Genomic DNA, 21,757 nt, shown 5'->3' on the forward strand with positions numbered 1-21,757 from the left:
GCTTGGTTGCTTCTACCTCTTTGTCGTCACTGGATGTCACTGTCGCTGTCCCAATAACTGTACTGCCACGATAGCGGTACATATTATTATTCTTCCGATTAGCCTTCATTACCACTAGTGCACTGGAGCATACTCTCATCACTCCATTTTCTGCAATGATTTTGAACCCTTTTGATTCTAGGGCTCCCACAGAGATGAGATTCTTCTTCAAATCCGGTACATATCGAACATCTGTTAATGTTCTGATCATTCCATCATGGTTCCTTAATCGTATTGAACCAATGCCATATGAGGTAAGAGGGCTGTTATCCGCTGTGTGGACGACTCCATATTCTCCTTCTTGAAATTCCACAAACCAGTCCCTGTTGGGACACATATGATAGCTACAAGCCGAGTCCATCAACCATATGTTTGATGATGTTGATGACTCTGTTGTAACTAATGAGAAGTCTGAATCATCACAATCAGCTACATTTGAATCCATAATGGCCTTTCCATTGTTATGTTTGGCCTTATTCTTCAACTTCGAACAGTCTTTCTTCCAGTGCCCTTTTTCTCGACAAAAGGCACATTCATCTTTGCTGGGTCTGGATCTTGACTTGGATCTTGACTTGGATCTTCCCTTCTTTGTCCTCATTTGATTTTGAGGACGACCCCTCACAAACAGTGCTTCTCCTTCTCCGCCCTTCTGTTTTTCTCGCTTTCTTTGTTCATAGCTGTACAAAGCCGAACAAACTTCTCTGAGAGAAATTTCGTCATTTCCATGGAGTAGAGTAGTTTCAAGGTGCTCGTACTCATCAGGAAGTGACGCCAACAACATTAAGGCCAAGTCACCATCATCATAAGTTGTATCCATATTTTGCAAATCTGTGACCAACTTATTGAAACTAGTGATATGTTCATTCATCGTGGTACCAGGAACATAGGTGAAGTGAAACAGTCTCTTCTTCATGTACAATTTATTTTGACTATTTTTCTTCAAAAATTTATCCTCCAGTGCTTTCCATAATTTACTTGCAGAAGTTTCCTTTGTGTATGGATATTTCTGCTCTCTAGCAAGGAAGGATCGAATGGTACCGCAAGCAACACGGTTGAGAATCTTCCAATCTTCTTCTCCAATAACATCTGGTTTCTTTTCTTCAATGGCCAGATCTAGCCCTTGTTGAAAAAGGACATCTAGAACCTCGCCTTGCCACATCCCAAAATGCCCGGACCCGTCAAAAATTTGTACCGCAAATTTCGCATTTGACACAATTCTTGTCATAAGCGAAGATGCCAATGATGACGTATTGTTGACACTTGATGTAGATTCTTCTTGTTTATTGTCTCCCATATTTGACACAAATATTATTTAATAGCCGACGACACAAATCAAGATTATTTCCTTTCTGATGTAGAAGATCAGACTAAGCTGCAACCACAGAGCATACTCAGACAGAACCTTGACTCAGTTACCAAGATAAATCTTTTCTGATGTGGAAGATCAGACTATGCTGCAACCACAGAGCATACTTAGACAGTACCTTGGCTCTGATACCAATTGTTGCGGAAACCAAATGTATATAGTGTGAATAAGTCACAACTACTATACCAAAAATTATGACAGCCACCAAATAATAAATAAGACAATAAAGCAACAATAAAGGGAACACAAGAATTTACGAGGTTCGGCTAATTTTGCCTACTCCTCGGACACAACCAATATTTTATTCCACTCCAAAAATACAAGTGAAATAATACTAAAGAGAGAAGATACAAATGCCTTAAACAGATGAGAAGGCAAATGAGAGGTGTGTTTAAATCCTAAACATTAAGCCTTCTTTTATAGGGGGAAAATCCCCCCAACTTTTGTTTTCCCACCGATGTGGGACAAACATTTTGTCAAATTCAACATGCTGGTCAAGTGAAAAGAAGAAAATTGAAATAGCCTATGCTGATTTACTTGCCTCAAGCAATTTGTTTTCTAGTAGTCTATCCTTTTGTTGAACTCTGATATTGTAATTCTTATTCGTTAGAAGTGCATTATTTTTGTTGAATTTGGATAGAGTTTCTGTTATAATGTAATGGTCTTTCAAGTATTGCACTAATAAAGCAATAATTCTACTAATTAATAAGCTCTCTTTCAATCCTCGTTATAAGAATATCGTTCGTCGATTAGCGCAAAATTATTGGTTCACTTATAAAAAAAAATGTCACAATAAGTTTTAGGGATAGGTGCATATACTTCTTTTAAATTTTAGCTTAAGACACATAATTCTTTTATTATTTCAAATAGGGTATTGTCACTTTTAGCCAACGTCATGAACTATTTATATTCGGTGGCCGAAAAAGTGTATAAAATTTGTATAATATTTGTATATATATATATATATATATATATATATATATATATATATATATATATATATATATATACAAAAATATACATTCTATGCAGTGTCATTTTGTATGTCACATTTTGATATTCTGAACAAAATGGCTTTTTAGAAAAAAAGATAATTGGATTCATATATTTTTAAAGTCGGCTGATATCATTCAACTTCTTTCCATAATATCCATGCAAATAACAAATGTCAATGAAGAATAATACAGAAAATTCAAATTAAATTACAAATTAAAAATGAAGATACAAAAAGAAATGAAGTGGTAAGATTCATGATCGGATCCATCTCTTCGTCAACTGCCTCATTTGAATCTGTCAGCTACAAGAAAAAAGGAAAAAGAAAGTTGCCCAAAAAAGGAATTGTGTGAATGCAATTTGATGAGGTGAATGTCGCTGTAAGATTGTTCTTTGATCTAAACCATTTTTTTAATTTTACACCTTTAGAGCTCTTTCTGTTTGTGAAGAGAATATATATATTCTTTCTCATTTGTGGAGAGAATATATCTCTTGTCAAGCCTTTCAAATGAAAGCTCCCAAATCTGAATATTTGATCTTAATTTTAATGAGAACAAACGTCTAATTTTCATATGTATTTATATTTAACATTCATATTTGTTTATTTATGGGCAGATCACAGGACCTTCTCATGATGTCATGCAAAAGCCTTAGGTAATGAAGGACATGTCATTGAGACTCCAAGGAACGCATAAGCAAGTGAGCAAATTTCTGTATTTTGTAGTTTTTCTTTATCGTTTTTTTTTTTTTTTTTTTTTTTGTGTCCGGGCCTTCGGGATTGTAGTAGCCTATGGATTGACAGTTGAATCGAAGAGGTTCCCCACGAGGCTTACGTTACGAAAATCTCATATCTGAATAGGAGAGGAAAGTTAGGGGCCATAAATATCGAGTGCATGGGACAAGACTGTAAGAACCTAATTGTACGCAGTCTTACCTTACATTTCTGCAAGAGGCAGTTTCCATGGCTCGAACATGTGACCTGCTACTTGCTAGTCACATGGCAGCAACTTTACTAGTTACGCCAAGGCTCCCATCAAAGGGGAAAAAGCCGTGAAGGCCAAAGGTTGGACCAGAGCAAACAATACTTTGGCAGCTGGGCCTGGGCCGTTAGTGAATGGAAGGGGTTGGATTGGATCCCCTTAGCCTGAAAATTATTCTGTGGAAATAGGGTAAAAAAATTTGAATCCCTTTAACATTAGGGATAATCAGACTCTCAGGCAAATAATTGGAAGATGTTAAGATAAATCCTTTTTGAGATAAACAAAATGTCAAAATGCTGATACTTTCCGTTTCAGCTATCTGTTGAATGGGAGAAATATTTTTAAAATGGAAACACTGTAACTGTATGCATGTGATCCTTTCATATTTCATGTATTCCTTTTTTGTACATCTTAGCGCTGTAAATTCATTTTCAGGTTTTTTGTAAGAAGCCCAAGAAACGTCGAAGGTTCGTTATTCAACCTCTTATACTTTCTCTCCTCAACCTGAACTTTGATTTTAAATTTACTGAGTTGCTTATATGATGTTGTTATAGCTGTAAAAATAAAATGGCAATGATGCAAAATCTTTATGGTCGATTTGATTTGGCATCATCTGCCAAATATCGAGCAGAGGAGGTTCAATCAAGATTGAGCACTAAATATCCAAGCTTTATGAAGCCAATGATCAGATCAAATGTTACTGCTGGTTTCTGGCTAGTAAGCACCAATCTATACTCAAATTCAAGAATTTCGTAAATTTGAATCAGAGTTTCACTCATATATACCTGCAATATAAAGAACTTTTACACGATGAGTGGAGCATTACATTACCATGTTTTGCTGGTTATCAGTCCATACTTGTTATAAAAATTACCTGCAATTAGCTTTAAGTAACCTGATAGTATAATTTCCAAGGACATGGCCTTTGATTGGAAGGTGTGGAGGTCAAGCATTAGGGTTGTAGGTTAGAGGGTAGTCAAGCGTTTCTCCTCGCTGCACCGGCTAGTCTGATAGTGTTTTGTCTAGGACTACTAGCGATTTTTGTTGTGTTTCATAATTTTTTATTTTTTTTTTGTTTTGTTGTTGTTGGTGCTGTCTTTCACATTTTGGCCTTTCCATTTATTTGTTGTATTTTACGATGCTGATACTATTTTTCTGGTTTCTGTTGTGGTTACGGATCTATTTTCTCTGAGCCGAGGGTCTCCCGGAAACAGCCTCTCTATCCCTTCGGGATAGGGGTAAGGTCTGCGTACATTCTATCCTGTCCAGACCCCACTAGTGGGATTCTAGTGGGTTGTTGTTGTTGTTGTAACCTGGTAACCTGATAGTATAATTAGTATTTTGTTACTGTATTTGAATATGCTAAGTGATTGATTTGCTTCATTTTTTCTTGTCGCAGTCTCTTCCAAGGTTTTTCTGCCAGTTACATTTGCCACGGCATGATACAACTGTAACTTTGGTAGATGAAAGCCAAGAAGAGTACAAAACAAAATATCTTGCTGAGAGGAATGGACTTAGCGGCGGATGGCGGGGTTTTTCACTAGCACATAACTTAGTGGAGGGAGATGTTTTAGTTTTTCAGTTGTTCAGATTCTGCAAATTGAAGGTCAGAACAAACTAAGAATCTTCCCTCTGTATTCTCTAGCAATTTAGTGCATGCTGCTATTTCAATTAATTGGATGGTTTGTGAATGAATAGGAGTTAAGTGAATTGAGAGAACTGCATATTACTTTCAGCTGAGATTTCTGTAAATGATGAGTTAAGAGTTATTGAGAATTGGAGCTAAAATATAAATGTTTCTGTAAATTTTTTTCTAATATGTTTTTAAGTTTAACTTTTTATGTACTGACAGTATAAAAGAATTTACAATATGAGGCCGGTTGTTCATCACAAGTGGAAATTAGTAATATGAGAAATAAAGCAACGTGCTACAACATGTTAAATTACACTAATAGTAAAAGTTATCCACGGAAGGAGAACCTTGGCGTAACTGGTAAAGTTACTGTTGTGGTCTGGCCCTTCCCTAGACCCCGCACATAGTGCGAGCTTAGTGCACGGGGCTGCCCTTTTTTTAGTAAAAATTGTTCAAGATGTCAGCGTATATAAGTTAAATACTACTCCAGTATGTTTTTGAAGTTTCTCGTTCATTGTTGTCCACATTGTGCAGGTATATATAGTCAGGGCAAATTATTTGGCTGAAGTCGATGCCGCCCTTGTTCTTCTGCATTTAGATGCCCACCAAAAACAAGCTAATCCTGGTTAGTTCAGCACTTCAGCTACCCTGAGAAGATATTTATAATTCCTTGTATGATTCTGTCGGTTTTGCGCTATTAATCTTATGTTGATGTGTGGAAGAGCAATGCACCAAATGCAGGATAATAGAAGTACGAAACAAGGTGGAATCAAGCGTCAAAGATTTTCCTCACAACGAGAAGAGGATGATTATTCTGCAGAAGAAAACATGTTACACAAACATAGTCATCCAAGGAATATGTTCAAGGATCTTGACCTGCCTTCAAAAGGTTCCAAACTTGATACATTTTCCTGCATCTGATTACTTCTCATTTTACCTCAATAATTTGCTCCAAAATGACCTGAAAATGGGCAACTTTCCTCTTGCACTATACTTCAGGGGACTACTAACTAAGCCTGTTTCAATAACTTAGAGGTAAAAAAAGGGCAGCCCAGTGCACTAAGGCTCCTGCTATGTGCGGGTCCAGGGAAGGGTCGGATCACAAGGGTCTATTGCAGTCTTTCCCTATATTTCTGCAAGAGGCTGTTTCTACGGCTTGAACCATGACCTCCTGGTCAATAACTCAGACGTAGATTTGGAAAAACATGTTCACACTAGTTGTTTACACCAAATCAACAGATGCACATATAAACTTTATCATTTCCTTATGGTTAAATGATCTATATTCTTTTTCTTAATTTGTGACTCTAAATGTTAAATTGTATAATTACACTAGGTGTAAGTAAGTATTTTCCGATAGATCAGCATCTTCTCAACTATCTCATTTTTTATTAGCTGCAGGACTTACCTACGAAAATCTTAGCATTGTGGATGCTGTAAAAGCAAGCAAAATTAATGACCCTTCAAATGGTTTCTCATCCTGGAACACAAGGCCAACCGAACTTGAGCAGCTAGAGATCAGTTCTTTTTCGGGTGGGTACTCCATTGAACCAGCTTAACCTTGACCAGGGGCAGATATGGTATTTCGGCCGTGAATGCGGCCGATAACTATAGAGTTTAAGGTTATACAATGACAACGTAATTTTTTTTTACACACGTGTAATTTAAGTTATAGCAAGTTGTCGCCTATTTTCCAAGTTACTATATTAGGCTTGATATAGGGAGTTACATGTTATTGTTGGTCAATTTAATCTGATAGGATAAATAAAAACTCTTCTTCTTCTTTGTTTTTGGTAATTCGCTTTTGTATTAATCACCAGTAATTTTTTACATAACACCATAGTTAGCTATCACAGCTTAACTATTATATGTACATTAGTCGTACTCTTCATATTATCTATTCAAAATCTATAACTTTGCACTATATCAACTATACTAGGAGGAGCTCGTGTACAACAAACACACACTATCTCCTTTGCTATCTTCTCCCAGCTCGTATTCCTTTTCTCAAAAATTCTCCGATTTCTCTCTATCCATATATTATGTACCATTTCCGTGTATAACATCTTGAATAATTGTGCTTCTTTGGATCTACCTTTAGCTCTCTTAATCACTTCTTGCATATGCATATGTTGTTCCCAGTTAGTTCTTGGAAAGCTTTGTTTTTGTGCTCAATTCATCACTTTCCTTATTACCTCTTTTGTGTATGTACACTCCACATATATGTGATCTCGAGTTTCCTCTTCTTTCTGGCATAGACTGCATCTGTCCTCTCCCTGAATCCCCCATTTCTTCAGCCTGTCAACAGTGAGTGAGTAGTCTGTTTTGCATGTGTAACCAAAGAGTGAACTTTGCTTTTGGCCTTGCAACATTACCAAACATCAAACATCTCCATAAGACTCTAGGCTGGTCATCCAGTAGCTGCAGATATATCTATTTGATGATCCATTTTCCCTTACATATTTGCACACTATTATCTTCTATGTTCTGCTTTGCTTCAAGTATTTTTCTCGCCATCCAGCTTGCCTGCTTTGGTAGTTTAACTTGCTCCATCTGCCGCCCTTTTATATAGTATGCATGTATCCATTTTATCCACATTATATGTTCTTTCTGTGTCACATTCCAGTATAGCTACTAATGGCAGCTTTATTCCACAATCTCATGTTTATGATATTCCATCCACCACTGCTTTTTGGATAACATACTCTTTCCCAATTGATCAAGACTTTCTTTGTTATGATATTATTACCGGTCCATAGGTAACTTCGACAGAAGCTTTCCACTGCTTTCATTACTTTAACTGAAACATAAACTCTTCACTATATTTAGTTGACCAACTTTTGGGAAGACATATATTTCTTATTAGATTTGTATTTACGTGATACGGTGACAATTATAATACCATTTCTTCACTTTGGTGTAATGCTATCACACGATTTTGTTTTTTACAAAATTATTAAATTTAAGGTATAAGTGTAGATCAATTCCAATAAAATGTTATAATTGCTCATAGTGACTGTATTGGTCAAAATTTGGACATAGTAACTGCAAATGGACGTAGTCGAGGATTAAGCCGACTACAGCACAACGGCGAGGAGTCGCCTTAAGAAGGATTAGTGCCGAGGTCAAGTAAAGAATGTACGGAAGCAACGGTAGGATAAGATTAGAATAGAAAGAAGGAATATTCTAGTGGATATTCTTTCTGTTGTACTTTTTAGGATTTTTTAGGAATATCCCCTATAAATAGGAAGAGATAAAGAACAAAAAAGGGATCTTCACTTTTGGGTTTATAACATATAGAAGGTTGATTACAGAGAATATACAAAGCTTGTTTTGTCCATTAATTCTGTTGTTCAACATATATCATTTACTCACAAGATCCGAGGATCTCTAGTGGTCCACCTTCATTTTATATTATCCCACGTGTTGTCAGGCAGGAGAATCATACAAGTCATCTAACATTTGAACGACAAATTCTTTCTTATTACATTTATTGTCATTATCTACATTCATCGCATGCTTTCTTTGTTGTATTCATTGATAATCATTAAGTACTCTTAATCGTTATCCATTATTATCGGACACGATCCTACATCATTAATACACTAAGTCTTCAGATCTAGTAGTTAATATATTTTGCTAGGATTCACCCCCTATTTTCTTGTTAATTCGTTTTAAGAAAAGGTTTAACACTTTTTTGGTAAAACAGTGACATCCTTCATTGAGTAAAATGTTATTTATTCGTGATTCTTCAAAATTATAAGTGTTGTTTAAGGTCAAGAGTATTACGTAAAATAATTTTTATTAATCTAAACACATTTTAAATTTTACATCATATATCTAGTCTTCAATAAAATGAACCAAATCTCCGGCAAAAAATGTGTATATGTACATAATTGTCTCGTGATTATAACTCAAGGTATTACAAATTCCCTATGTTAAGTTAGTAAAATCAAAAAAGTGAAGGGTCACAAGTTGTGACTTGTGACAATGCTCTCCAAAAACTGAAAAATTGGAAACTAGAAAGTCGAAAAAAATGTTATTTTCTCCTAGTGATTATCAGCTTTCCTTCTTCGAATAATAAAAAAACAATATGTATGAATAAAAAAAATGTTTCAACCTTACGCGTTGCCTTTTTCTCCCATGAAATTTTAATTTTCACTTGAAGATGAATTTTCAGATGAAAAAAACTCCAAAAAACTGTTTTTCAAATTTTCATTCAAAAACAGCCCAAAATGTATTCATGTCCAAACACAACTCTAAGTGGGCGTTTGGACATAAGAATTGTAAAATTCCAAAAAAGGGTGAAAAAAAAATTCAAGTGAAAATGATGTTTGAAATTTAGAGTTGTATTTGGACATGAATAGAATTTTGGGTTGTTTTTGAAGTTTTGTAAGTGATTTTAGTGAAAATTTTGAAAAATAGTTTTTTGGAGTTTTTAAAATTTTCGAAAATTTTTCAAAATGCATCTTCAAATGAAAATTGAAAATTTCATGAACAAACGTTGATTTTGAAAAAAAGTAAAAAAAATATTCTTATGTCCAAACGGGCTCTTTAACTTTCAAATACTATTTTCACTTTAAAAAAATTAACTTTTTTTTCCTGAATTTGATAATTCTTATGTCCAAACGCCCAATAGGAAGTAGGAATAGGAAAGGGTGAAAAACACATTGGAAAAAGGAAACAAATCATTCCATACCTAGTGTGTACCAGCTATAGTACTATGTGAACCCATTCAAATTTTGGCTCCAATTAGGCCTATTCTCACTTCTCCCAAACAGCCGTGTCATTTCTCCACTATTCAATTTCTTTTCTAGATAAATTAAGGCTTGGTTTGTCCATATTTTTTTTTCCTTTTTTTTAAATTTTTGTTTTCTAAAATGTGTTTGTCCATGAATTTTATAAATTTTTTAAAAGATTTTAAAAATAAGTTTTCAAAAAAATATACTTTTTCAAGTGAAATATATGTCCAAATATAATTTTAAATTTAAAATAGTACCATTTTTTAACTTAACTGCAAATATTATTTTTTCAAAAATTATAAGTAACTTTTATGTCCAAACGCATGCGAAAAAGATTTAACCAAACGGTCTATTTCTTCACCACTATCTCCTTTTTCTCTAGTTTCCTCCATGACAAACAAAACGTGGCACATTTTTCTCAAGGTTTGAGCAAACACTTGTAAACAAAATGGCCATCTCAGCTATGTATTCCTCCAAAAAAAGCCCTCTTCTTTCTTCTTTTAAGGTTCATTCCTTGTCTTATTTTTTTCATTTCAAGTTTTATATACTTTCTTCTGAATATTACTGCCTGTTCTTTTGCTTAAAATGGTGCCCTCGTAATTATTTAATCTCCCATTCTATGACTCAACCAGAAAAAGGCACTAGAAATCAAGAAAAAGCTCCTAAGGAAAAGGGTCTTGGGTCCAAGTCAAACCTATAAGGTGAGAACCATTTTCTACTCTGTGTTGATTAAAGGGCAGCACTAAGCTTCCACTATTCGACCATAGGGCTATTGTAAGCCGTCTTACCGTGCATTTCCGCAATAAGTTGTTTACATAGCTCGAACCGTGACCTGAAGTACCCTTTTATGTTAGTTTTTCCTTCATCTTTTTAAAGTGACAACCACTTTTAAGCTAATGAATGTACTTGAATATTTCTTGAGCAGAGGGAAAATGGAGATAATAAGAAGGTCCAACTATGGTCAGTTGGAAAAAAAATGCAAAACTTATTTTTAATAAATTTCATGGTTTTGTTATCTTTCTAATAATGCTTTTGATTCTTGATTTTATTAGCCATGAAAAAAAGGCAAATAAACCTAGTACTGTTGACGCAAACTCATCTGCTATGCTGCGGGCAGAAGAAGTGCAAGCAAATTTGCCCTCTCAATTTCCTAGTTTTGCCAAGTTTATGCTCCCTTCACATGTCACTGGTGGATTTTGGTTGGTAAGTCAAATATTTTATTAATGGAATTAGAACTAAATTGGAACTAATGTTGATAATATTAGTGACGAATTCAAGATTTAGAGTCAGCTAAAGTTTTACTTTTTATATATGTGCTGATATCTTTTTTGCATGCATATATGTACCTTTCCTTGTCACTGTTCCTTGATCCGAGGGTCTATCGGAAACAGCCTCTCTCCCTTCACAAGGTAGGGTAAGGTCTGCAGGTCTGCGTACACACTACCCTCCCCAGTCCCCACTTGTGGGATTACACTGAGTTTGTTGTTGTTGTTGATATAGAAGCAGTAGGTTCTGTCGACCCAACTAGCTCTAGTCTAGATTCACCACTGGATGCTATGGTTTTACTTTGTGGTACTTTGATACAACAGGGTTTTCCAAAGAAATTTTGTGACCGCCATTTGCCAAAGCATGACGACACTGTTGTTTTGGTGGATGAGGATGAACAAGAATATGCTACCAAGTACCTTGTTGATAAAACTGGATTAAGTGGTGGTTGGAGGGGTTTCTCCATTGCCCACAGCCTGCTTCACGGGGATGTCTTGATCTTTCAATTGATCCAACCATGCAAATTTAAGGTAACACAAGTGCTTGAATCCTGGTTTGCGCATGTCATTCTAAAGAGGCGGATGCTAATATTATCTGTACTTTCCAAGTTTATCTAATGTCCCAAAAGAGATGGTATGAAATTATGTACTTCTGAAGACGTCCGATTGACAGAGTTTGCTTTTTATTGATTCAAGATCTCGTTTGTTGAGTACTAATTCAATGTCTTAAGCGATGATCTAATAATTATTTCCCCTGTTTTAGGTGTATATGATAAGAGAAAGTACCTTGACAGAACTTGATGGTGCTATTAGCCTTCTGAATCTGGATTTTCATGCTAGGCCAATCGAATCTGGTATAGTCACAACTCACAAGCACTAGTTTTGATTTGTATCACTACCAATATGTTATGTACTACTTGAACTTAACCATTTTTGTTTCCTGACTTTCTATTTGCTCATATTATTTCACATAGATCAAATTGAGGACATGAAAATTTGTGAAGCAAAAGAGCTGAGGTACTTGGAGCCTCCTGTCCTAGATACTCATCAAGATGACAAACAAGAAATTGATGGTGCTATTAGTCTTCTAAAACTGGATTTTCGTGCTAGACCAATCAAATCTGGTAAAGCCATAGACTATAGTTTTAATATCCATCACAATAAATATTTGCAACTTAAACTTTCTATTTGTTGATATTTTCTCAATAGATCAAGATGAAGGGATGAACATCTGTGAAGCAAAAGAGGAGAAATACTTGGAGCCTTCTGTTATAGATATTGATCAAGATGACGAAAATGAAGAAGCCATACTGGTACAAAATTTGGACCAAGGCGCTGCATCAGATCAATGTGGAAATGATAATGACATTAGCTCTGAAGTTTTAGGCATTAGATTTTCAGAATCAAGACTTGAATTCAAAGATGTGAAGGACTTTTCTGGTTTTAACATTCTTGTAGATGGTTTGATCGTAGACTCTGAGATTCCTGCTCACATTCGGAACAAATACTACGATCTTTGCTGCACTCAGAAGTCATTTCTCCATGACCATTTACTTGGTGGCCTGAACTGCAAGCTAGCTGCTGGAATGATCACAGAAACTGTGAACATTGCTGATGCCATTAGAGCTTCCAACATTTCGACCTCTCGTGATTATCTTGAAGCTTGGGACAATACATTGAAAGGGTTCGAGTGTTTAGGCATGGAAGTTGGATTTTTACGTGCTAGGCTTAATAAGCTTGTTAGCCTATCAAGTGAACCACAACAGATTCTTGAATCAAAGAGAAATGAACTAGTTGAAGCCAAAGAGGAAATGAGGAATCTTGAAACTAAGCTTTTGAAGGTGAAACAGGTGATAAAGAATCTAGATTCTGAAATTGACTTAACAACTAAAGATGCCAGTTTCGAGCTCAAGTTCAAGGCTGTGGCAGCTGCTCCATGGTCATGATTTTTCTGAAAAAAATGTCCAAATATTAACACATAGTAGTTAGTTTGGCAAGAAGCCTTTTAGGTTCCTAGCAGGAATTCTCAAGTTTTGAAGGATGGGTCTCTATAAATTTTTGTGAGGTTACACGGTCAATTATATCCCTTTTCTAGTGTAATTGGGGAGTAAATTTTTTGTAAATTGCTAACAAGCTTAGTAGTTTACTGTATTTCTGAGACAGTCTCTGACTAATATGTGGAATGAGCCATGAAGACCTACAAGTGTATACATTTCTTTTTTCCATGTCATATCTCATCGGTAAAGTTGCTGCCATGTGATCAGGAGGTTACGGGTTCGAGCCGTGGGAATAGCCTTGTGTAAAAATGCAGGGCAAGGCTGCATACGATAGACCCTTGTGCTTTGGCCTTCCCCGAACCCGACACATAGCAGAAGCTTAATGCATCGGGCTGCCCTTTACGTCACATCTCATTGGTTGCGGCAAAAGATGGTTTTTTCTAATAGGGATAATGCTCTCCAAAAACTAATACACGCTCACTAAGTATATATTGTACCTTCGGAATTCTAGCCCTCCCGCGGCAAATAAGCTACTAACACGTTTTCCCCCATAGCAAGTTCGCCACTAGCTATAGAAACTAAAAAAAATAGGTCCAACAAAAGTGACTTTCTCACAGCAGTATTAACAATTTTCCTTCTTAGCATACCAAATCATATAATATAAAAAGGTTTGAAACTTTTTTGAATACCATTTTCCCCAAACAAGTATTGGCCAGGAATATGAATTATGAAAGGGTGAAAATAGCATTTCTTTTTAAATAGCATTGGGAAAAGGAAACAAATCATTCCATAACTAGTACTCTGCAAGTGATTCAAAATTTGGCTCCAATTTTGCCTCTTAATTCTCCCAAACAACAATGTCACATCTCCACTTCAAGTTCTTTTTCTAGAAAAAAGAAAAAGATAAAAATATTTTAACCAAACGGTCTATTTTCTTCATTCACCACTGTCTCCTTTCTCTACTTTCCTTCATCACAAACAAACAAAAAATATAGTACTCCACATTTTCTGAAGTCTTGGAGCATACACTTACTAACAGAAATGGCAATCTCAGCTATGAATTCCTCCAAGAAAAGCCCTCTCCTTTCTTCCTCAAAGGTTCTCTCTTTCTCTTATTTTTTTTCTTTCAAGTTTCAACTTTTTGTCTTTCTTTCTGAATATTAGCATAGTCTTTTGCTTATAATGAGGGCCCCATGTTATATTCTTCTCCCATTCAATGGCTTAATCAGAAAAGGGCACTAGAAATCAAGGAAAAACTCGTCAGGAAAAGGGCTTTGGGTCCAAGTAAAACCAACAAGGTGAGAATCATTTTCTACTCCTTGTGCTGATAAAAAAAAAAGTATCCTTTTAGGTGATAGTCAGTTCAAAAACTAATGAATGTACTTGACAAATACATGAATAGGTGAAAAATGGAGACACTAAGAAGCTTCAAATATGGTCAGTGGAGAAAATGAATAATGGTTTATATATTAGATTTCCTGGATTTGCTATTTTTTCTGATAATGCTTTTTCATTCTTGATTTTGCTAGTCCTGAAAAGAAGACATACAAAACTAGTACTGTTGATGCAAACTCATCTACCATGCTGCGGGCAGAAGAAGTTCAAGCTAATTTGCCCTCTCAATTTCCTAGTTTTGTCAAGTATATGCTCCATTCACATGTTAGACGTGGATTTTGGTTGGTAAGTCAAATTTTTTATCTTGATAGAATTAGAGCAAATTGAAACTTTTCTTGGTCATATAGTCTTTCTTTTGATATTTTGGTACAACAGAGTTTCCCAAGAAAATTTTGCAACTCTTATTTGCCAAAGCATGATGCTACCGTCGTTTTGGTGGACGAAAATGAAAAAGAATTTGCTACCAAGTACCTTATTGATAAGAACGGATTGAGTGGTGGTTGGAGAGGTTTCTCCATTGATCACAACCTGCTTGAAGGGGATGTCTTGGTCTTTCAACTGATTCAACCCTGCAAATTTAAGGTAACCCTTTATAGAGTGCTTAAAATTATGTTCATTTTGTCGCAGGTAAAGCAAGAATCATTTTTCGGTTTGTTTGCGTACAATAGACACAATATGGTTCGGTCTTTTTCCAGACCCTGCCCTGCGCATAGTAGGAGTTGGTGCATTGGACTACCTTTTTATCTATAGTGAGAATGCTAATATTATTTAGTATGTTCCAATTTTATAATGTCCTCAAAGGGACAGTAAAGCAATGGCCTAATTGTCGTTTCCCTTTTTTTTTAGGTATATATAATAAGAGAAAACAACTTGACAGAAATTGATGGTGCTATTAGTCTACTAAATCTGGATCTTCATGCTAGACCAGTCAAGTCAGGTATATTTACAAACACTAGTTTTAATTTTTCATCAAAATCAATCTTTACTACTTGAACTTGACTTCGAAACCTTCCTATATGCTGGTTATTTCACATAGATCAAATTGAGGACATGAAAATTTGTGAAGCAAAAGAGCGAAAGTACTTGGAGCCTTCGGTCCTAGATACTCACCAAGATGTCAAACAAGAAGAAGCCATATTGATACCCGAATCAGACCAAGGCCGTGCATCAGAGCAATGTGGGAATGATAGCGATAATGGCTCTGAAGTTTTAAGCATTAGATTTTCAGAATCGAGACTAGAATTCAAAGATGTGAATGACTTTTCTGGTTTTAACATTCTTGTGGATGGATTGATCATAGACGCTGAGATTCCAGCACACATTCGGACCAAATACTACGATCTTTGCTGCACTCAGAAGTCATTTCTCCACGACCATTTACTTGGTGGACTAAATTGCAAGCTAGCTGCTGGAATGATCACTGAGACTGTGAACATAGCTGATGCCATTAGAGCTTCCAAGATTTCGATCCCTCGTGATTATCTTGATACTTGGGACAACACATTGAAAGGGTTCGAGTGTTTAGGCATGAAAGTTGGATTTTTACGTGCAAGGCTTAGTAAACTTATTAGCATGTCATGTGATTCAGATAATATTCTTGTGGCAAAGAGAGTTGAACTAGCTGAAGCAAAAGAGGAAATAAGGAATCTTGAAGAAAAGGTTTTGAAAGTGAAACAAGTGATAAAGAAGTTAGACTCTGAAATTGAGGCTTTAGCAGTAAAAGACACGAGTTTTGAGCTCAAATTCAAGGCAGTGGCAGCTGCTCCATGGTAAAGATTTTCTTCTGAAAAATGTCTTGATTAATATTAGCATATAGGAGTAGTTAGTTTGGCAAGAAGCCTTTTTTTTCGAGGAGGAACATTTAACTCTTCTTTAAAGATGGTTATTTGCTAGTTTTTGTGGGGTTACACGGTCACCACAAAATACCCCTATTTAAGTAGAAATATAATGTTTTTACTATGGGTTGGTCCGAAAAAATGAGGAGGGTCGATATTTGGGGCGCGTTATAATTGATATGAACCAGATAGTCACGTGTCCCAATCAAATCGTGACAGCACATTAAAAGAAGGGACCATAGATGGTCCGTCAGTCGCGGGGTAATTTCAGATCACAAGATAATGTTCAATGTATTTTCAGACTAACAGATGGACTGAGTGTGATAGTAAACCATTTAGAATACCATAGGGATATTTTTAGCCCTTTTCCGTATCTCTTTTATAGGGTAACTGGTGAATTTTTCTTAAATTGCTAACAAGCTTACTGTTTTCATTGAAGGATTGCGTATAGGTGTTCGTAACACGCAGCGGAAGACAATAACAATCCTAGACAGATCTTTTTATGTTTAAAATTTATTTACATGTCAATAGATCAGATCTAAGACGTACCTGGTGAAGAGAGTCTCGTTTCAAAATTTCTTCGTAATGCGAAGACTCTATGCGTATCCACACCGAGACTGATCCTTGCTATCAACTCTTTGATCAATGAAACCCGCGAACAAATTGAACGAAATATTGTGTTGAATTTTTTACAAAAATCTCAACTCAATGTTAGAAGAACAAGAAACACTTTTCTTGCAATTGTATTTTCTCTCTTACAAAAATCTCAACTCAATGTTAGAAGAACAAGAAACACTTTTCTTGCAATTGTATTTTCTCTCTTGGCTTTGTATTGCACTCTCACTTTCACAAAGTGGGTTTTCTTCTCAAGAAAAAAAATTGTGCAAATTTTTGTTCCATCACCCTTTATATAGCATCACCTATAAACCCTTTTCCTATTTGATTGAGGTAATAATTTATTTAGGGTAAAAATTTATTCCAAAATAAATCACAATCGAATTGTATGGAAATTCGGAAATCAGTTAAAACGTGACTGCCGAACCAATCCAACTTAATGTTGGAGTTGGTTGGATTCAATTCAAATGTCCTTTTATGGACTTTTCCTATCCAATTCCAAATTGGTAAATTAATTATATATATTTCAACCAAGAGATAATTTAATTTTCTACTCCAAATAGAAAACTTCAATTTGTTCACAATATTAATTATATCCTCTGTGCTAGCAAAGAATATAATAATATTTCATTTGGACTAATAATTTAAATTTATTTAACTAATTAAATTCTTTAATTTAATTAACAAATAATAAAGTAACTAATCCTTTAGCAAAGATCAGAACACTCGTTAGTGTGAGACCCCATAGGTTCAATACTAAACCGATAGTAAATTGATCACATCAATATACTAATCAAGGGTGGCATCTAGCAACACTCCTTAACGACCGGATAGAATGAAGTATACAATTTACTCTCACGAACCAGTAGAAGAATAATGTAGTAATTCCTCCTGTCCTTATAGCTCTGGATCACCCTAGGATATGTTTCAACTGTCAAATCCTAATAGGCGATCAACTATGTGTTCATGTCAGATATAATCGACCATTGAATGACCTAAGAAACTCATTTCTTCTTTCATTCAATTGCCCTGGCCAAGGTCTTAGTTTGGTCATTTATAATTCATGACAACATAGAGCTTAAACTCATTACCAAGAGTTGACAGATTCCATTTTGATCAATCACGAATTCTACAAGTATTTAATTGTACCCAATATCCTTTCAACTATCGCCATGGCGCCATAGGTGTCTGGTATCAAAGCACAATAAATAACTTGTCAATTACTATGACGATCTCAGGTCAAAGGAAACTCTTACATCACATTCTTCAAGAGAATATCCTATTGACAGTTTATGGTAATTCTAACCATTAGGAATTATCCAATGAGTCGGTTCAATGATCATATCTTTATATGCATCATCTATCTATGTGATTTAGTTAATGAGATCAACTAATCTTTATCCAATAAAGACGATCACATAAATATTGATCTAACCGGATTACTAATGTCCAAATTAATAATCCTACGATCAAGAACAAATTTAGATTAAATTGTAAGAGACTTTGCTCTCATTATCATGATCTCTATCACGATGACAAATCTCAAAATTTAATCAAGGACCTTATCAAATTAATCAAATAATTAATAATAACTATGATATATAAAAGAATATCAAATGCCACATATTTTTATATCAAATAACATTCACAAAAATATGTTCAAATCATCAAATATGAGATTGGATGTAGGACATATCTACTATATCCCTAACATTAATGTCATATGAGTTTGGACTCTGCTTTTTATCTTTTTGTTTTTTGGTCGATCCGAAAGTCTATTCTCCAAATTCTTCGTTTAGGTGTAAAAGGAAACTCTGTAAGCTTATGACCAACATTTTCTTTGATAATTATAACAATCAAGCGTCTTTTCCATTTTAAATCATAGGAGCAATTAAGAAGTCCAAAAAGAAAAGAAAAGAAAAGAAAAAGGATAAATCGAGCACTTTGAGAATTACTGGATTTTTTCTAGTACTTGGCATTAAGAGAAGCTGGGTAGCTCCGTAATCTGTCAAAACTCTGAAACAAAAAACACTTTAAAAATGAAGTTAGATATTTTGGTGGAAAATTAACATAGGTGAATGTTAAAGCAGATTATGAAGAATAATGGAAAACTCAACATCAACAACAACAACGAAAAAATGCTATGTTGTAAATGCAAAAAAATAAAAACAAGGTGGTGAAATAATTTTGCTAGATACAAGAAACGATTTATTAGGAGAGAGTTCCATAACTGATTTATTATCAACTCAAACATTAAGGGTGTATTTGGCACGAAGGAAAATATTTTTCATGGAAAATGAGTGGTTTTTCACTTATTTTTTTTATTTCGTTGGTGAGTGAAAAATATTTTTTGTATTTAGTTAGAGATTAGAAAATATTTTTTTATGCTACTCTCCTCATTCCCCTCCCCCTCCCCCTAAGTCTCTAAAAATTCACACAAACCCAAAGGAACTAATGTGTTGTTTTACTTTTTTACGCAAAAATAATGTTGAAATTTGTGCTTCATAATTAAAAAAGAAAATACTCCTGTTTTGGTTGAAAAAGAAAGTACTCTTTCTACAACATGAGAATAAAAAACTCATTTTTTCAAAATAAATGATGAAAAGAAAATACTCATTTTGTTGAAATGAAAAAAAAAATTACACCATGAAAAAGAAATACTTTTTTATTGAAATGAGAAAAAAATACTTTTTCTACATGAAAAGAAATTTTCTTCTTTTTTTTTTTGTTAAAATGAAAAAAAAATACTTTTTTATATCATGAAAAACAAAATACTCATTTGTTGAAATGAAGAAAAAAATCTATCTATAAAATGAAAAGAAAGTTCTATTAATAATATTTTTATTTAGGTTGGGGGTGGGGTTGGTAGGTGGGTTGGGTTACGGGTGGGTGGGGTGTGGGGTTGGATTGGTGGGGGTTGGTGGAGATGGGGAATAGGGTGGGAAGGTTGAGAATGAGTTTTGGAAAATATTTTCCATTCTCTTGATAGGGAAAGCATTTTCCTCCAATTGGAGGAAAATATTTCCCAAAACATTTAGGCTAACCAAGCGAGGAAAAATTGAAAAATATTTTCTTTCATACCAAACACACCCTAAATGGACAAAATGACTTTTACTCAGGGGTGGCCGAAGGTTCGAGCAACTAAGCAAAGGATTTAAGCCCCAAATTTCTCTTTGTTTTCTACTCCTGTTTGATTTTTGTATTGCGATTCCGATTAATTTGGATTTATACTGCGTAAACCCTATTAAAAGGGAGAACACATTTTAACACAATTTTTTTATCCACAAGGCTCGAACCTAATATTACTAATTAGTATTCCAAAGTAAAAACACCCCCCTCCCCCGAACAATGCCTGAAGTTGCTAGAGGTGTTAGAGTGTGTGTAAAAGGTGCAACGGTTATAGCATAAGCCCCATATTTGTCATTCTGGCATTAGGAATTTCTACCCGTTAGTGGACCACCTAGGTAAATGTTGCATCCCTAGTGCTTTTATCTATCTTGCATACAACATAGAATCGTAATTTTAGCATAACCTAGTTTTACAACTGTAGTTGATAAATTGTAGCTCTTAAACAAAAGAAAACCAAAAATGTTAGAAGATCAATTATGAGCTAAAACACTATCCTAGACCATACAAATACTCGACTCCAATTTGAAGTTCCCAGTGGAAAATCGACCCCGATATCGCTATTGGGTAAAGGTATTAACGCCCACTCATCCTTAGGTTGAGTCTGCTGTGATCAGTAATCCCACCGCCTCAGCGGTAAGACTTCTGCCCCCCAAGTAAAGATTTAAGCATCAAAACCATTTTCTAAGTTCTGAAATGTCCGGACTCGCTCAAAACTCACTCGAAACTCATCTGAGGCCCCTAGAACCTCAACCATTTACCAACACATCCCATAACATCATACGAACTTAGCCCCACTCTCAAATCACGTCAAACAACGCTAAACCCACGAATCAGATGCCCAAACGTATGAAAATCACTATGAACTTCAAGAATCTCTAGAATTGCAACCAAGCATCTGAAACACATCAAATCAACTCCAAATGACACCAAATTTTGCAGGTAAGTCCCAAATGACATAACGGAGTTGTTCCAACTTTCGTAATCGCATTCTGACCTCGATAACACAAAAGTCAACTATGGGTCAAACCTCTCCATTTTCCAAACTTCAAGTTTTCCAATTTTCACCGAAATGCCTCAAATTACCCTACGGGCCTCCAGATCCAAATCCGAACACACACCCAAGTCCAAAATCACCATACGAAGCTACTGACATCATCCAAAACTTATTCCGGAGCCGTTTACTCAAAAGTTAAATTCTGGTCAAGTTCTCTCCGCTTAAGCTTCTAGAACTATATTCCTTCTTTCCAATTCGACTTCAATTCATCCGGAAACTGAATCCAACGCTGCACACAGGTCGATATACATAAGGTGAAGCTGCTCTTGGCCTCAAATTGCCGAATCGGGAGCAATTGCTCAAAACGACAAGTCGGGTCGTTACAAAAAAGAAAAAAGTTTTATTTTTTACTATAAAACAAGAACTAGAAACATATAATTGAATACAATTATATTGCACATTTTTTTTGTTTTCTCAGGTTTCAAGCGTTTCTACAAGTATATTGGAACATCAAAAAATTATTTCGGTACCAAGTTATCAACTTCTTGAATTAGGTTCTATTACCTACGATTAACAATTTCTTAGGAGAGATTACATTATTTATTAAAAAAAATTATTAACAAATTGTCATCTAAAAAACTAGAATAATAGACTTCAAATAAAAATATAAATAATTTTTTTTCTCCAAAAGGCCCCAAATTAAATTTTAGTTTTAGCCTACCAATCTTCTTGAGCCGCCCCTGCTTTTACTAGTCGATTTTGGTGCTATATAGA

General features: G+C 35.1%; 3 protein-coding genes across 8 annotated transcripts; all 3 read left to right on the plus strand.

Moving 5' to 3' along the window:
- The first annotated feature begins 2,529 nt into the window (after positions 1 to 2,529).
- On the plus strand, positions 2,530 to 6,819 carry LOC107830050 (B3 domain-containing protein At5g42700-like). Of its 2 annotated transcripts, none has more exons than XM_075256809.1 (8): positions 2,530 to 2,766; positions 3,014 to 3,097; positions 3,814 to 3,845; positions 3,933 to 4,095; positions 4,778 to 4,984; positions 5,546 to 5,636; positions 5,734 to 5,900; positions 6,407 to 6,819. In XM_075256809.1, the coding sequence occupies exons 2-8, from the start codon at positions 3,056 to 3,058 to the stop codon at positions 6,449 to 6,451; spliced, it is 747 nt and encodes a 248-aa protein (XP_075112910.1). In that variant the 5' UTR covers positions 2,530 to 2,766; positions 3,014 to 3,055; the 3' UTR covers positions 6,452 to 6,819. The 2 variants fall into 2 exon arrangements, with proteins under 2 accessions (XP_075112910.1, XP_075112911.1); XM_075256810.1 differs by having other exon boundaries at positions 6,413 to 6,819.
- Positions 6,820 to 10,106: 3,287 nt separating this feature from the next.
- LOC107830049 (B3 domain-containing protein Os01g0234100-like) lies at positions 10,107 to 13,240 on the plus strand. 5 transcript variants are annotated; one of them, XM_016657533.2, is made up of 8 exons: positions 10,107 to 10,258; positions 10,386 to 10,454; positions 10,679 to 10,713; positions 10,806 to 10,956; positions 11,343 to 11,549; positions 11,782 to 11,872; positions 11,993 to 12,142; positions 12,228 to 13,240. In XM_016657533.2, exons 1-8 carry the CDS (start codon positions 10,202 to 10,204, stop codon positions 12,962 to 12,964), a joined length of 1,497 nt encoding a protein of 498 aa, XP_016513019.1. In that variant the 5' UTR covers positions 10,107 to 10,201; the 3' UTR covers positions 12,965 to 13,240. The 5 variants fall into 5 exon arrangements, with proteins under 5 accessions (XP_016513019.1, XP_075074193.1, XP_075074195.1 ...); XM_075218094.1 differs by lacking the exon at positions 10,679 to 10,713 and having other exon boundaries at positions 10,189 to 10,258; XM_075218092.1 differs by lacking the exons at positions 10,679 to 10,713; positions 10,806 to 10,956.
- A 679-nt stretch (positions 13,241 to 13,919) lies between these two features.
- On the plus strand, positions 13,920 to 16,322 carry LOC107830048 (B3 domain-containing protein Os01g0234100-like). Its single transcript, XM_016657532.2, has 7 exons — positions 13,920 to 14,113; positions 14,245 to 14,313; positions 14,418 to 14,452; positions 14,545 to 14,695; positions 14,786 to 14,992; positions 15,257 to 15,347; positions 15,447 to 16,322. The coding sequence occupies exons 1-7, from the start codon at positions 14,057 to 14,059 to the stop codon at positions 16,181 to 16,183; spliced, it is 1,347 nt and encodes a 448-aa protein (XP_016513018.2). The 5' UTR covers positions 13,920 to 14,056; the 3' UTR covers positions 16,184 to 16,322.
- Positions 16,323 to 21,757: the final 5,435 nt, after the last annotated feature.

This window comes from Nicotiana tabacum, chromosome 7 (assembly GCF_000715075.1).
Source record: "Nicotiana tabacum cultivar K326 chromosome 7, ASM71507v2, whole genome shotgun sequence".
NCBI lineage: Eukaryota > Viridiplantae > Streptophyta > Magnoliopsida > Solanales > Solanaceae > Nicotiana > Nicotiana tabacum.

What these genes read in the sequence shown, in the direction of transcription:
- LOC107830048 (XM_016657532.2), top strand. Translation starts at nt 14,057, where the DNA reads ATGGCAATCTCAGCTATGAATTCCTCCAAGAAAAGCCCTCTCCTTTCT. An exon ending in ACTAAGAAGCTTCAAATATG is followed by an intron (nt 14,453 to 14,544) that starts GTCAGTGGAGAA and finishes TGATTTTGCTAG; the next exon opens with TCCTGAAAAGAAGACATACA. An exon ending in TTCAACCCTGCAAATTTAAG is followed by an intron (nt 14,993 to 15,256) that starts GTAACCCTTTAT and finishes CTTTTTTTTTAG; the next exon opens with GTATATATAATAAGAGAAAA.
- LOC107830050 (XM_075256809.1), top strand. Translation starts at nt 3,056, where the DNA reads ATGAAGGACATGTCATTGAGACTCCAAGGAACGCATAAGCAA. An exon ending in TCAGATTCTGCAAATTGAAG is followed by an intron (nt 4,985 to 5,545) that starts GTCAGAACAAAC and finishes CACATTGTGCAG; the next exon opens with GTATATATAGTCAGGGCAAA. An exon ending in TCTTGACCTGCCTTCAAAAG is followed by an intron (nt 5,901 to 6,406) that starts GTTCCAAACTTG and finishes ATTTTTTATTAG; the next exon opens with CTGCAGGACTTACCTACGAA.
- LOC107830049 (XM_016657533.2), top strand. Translation starts at nt 10,202, where the DNA reads ATGGCCATCTCAGCTATGTATTCCTCCAAAAAAAGCCCTCTTCTTTCT. An exon ending in AATAAGAAGGTCCAACTATG is followed by an intron (nt 10,714 to 10,805) that starts GTCAGTTGGAAA and finishes TGATTTTATTAG; the next exon opens with CCATGAAAAAAAGGCAAATA. An exon ending in TGCTAGACCAATCAAATCTG is followed by an intron (nt 12,143 to 12,227) that starts GTAAAGCCATAG and finishes TTTTCTCAATAG; the next exon opens with ATCAAGATGAAGGGATGAAC.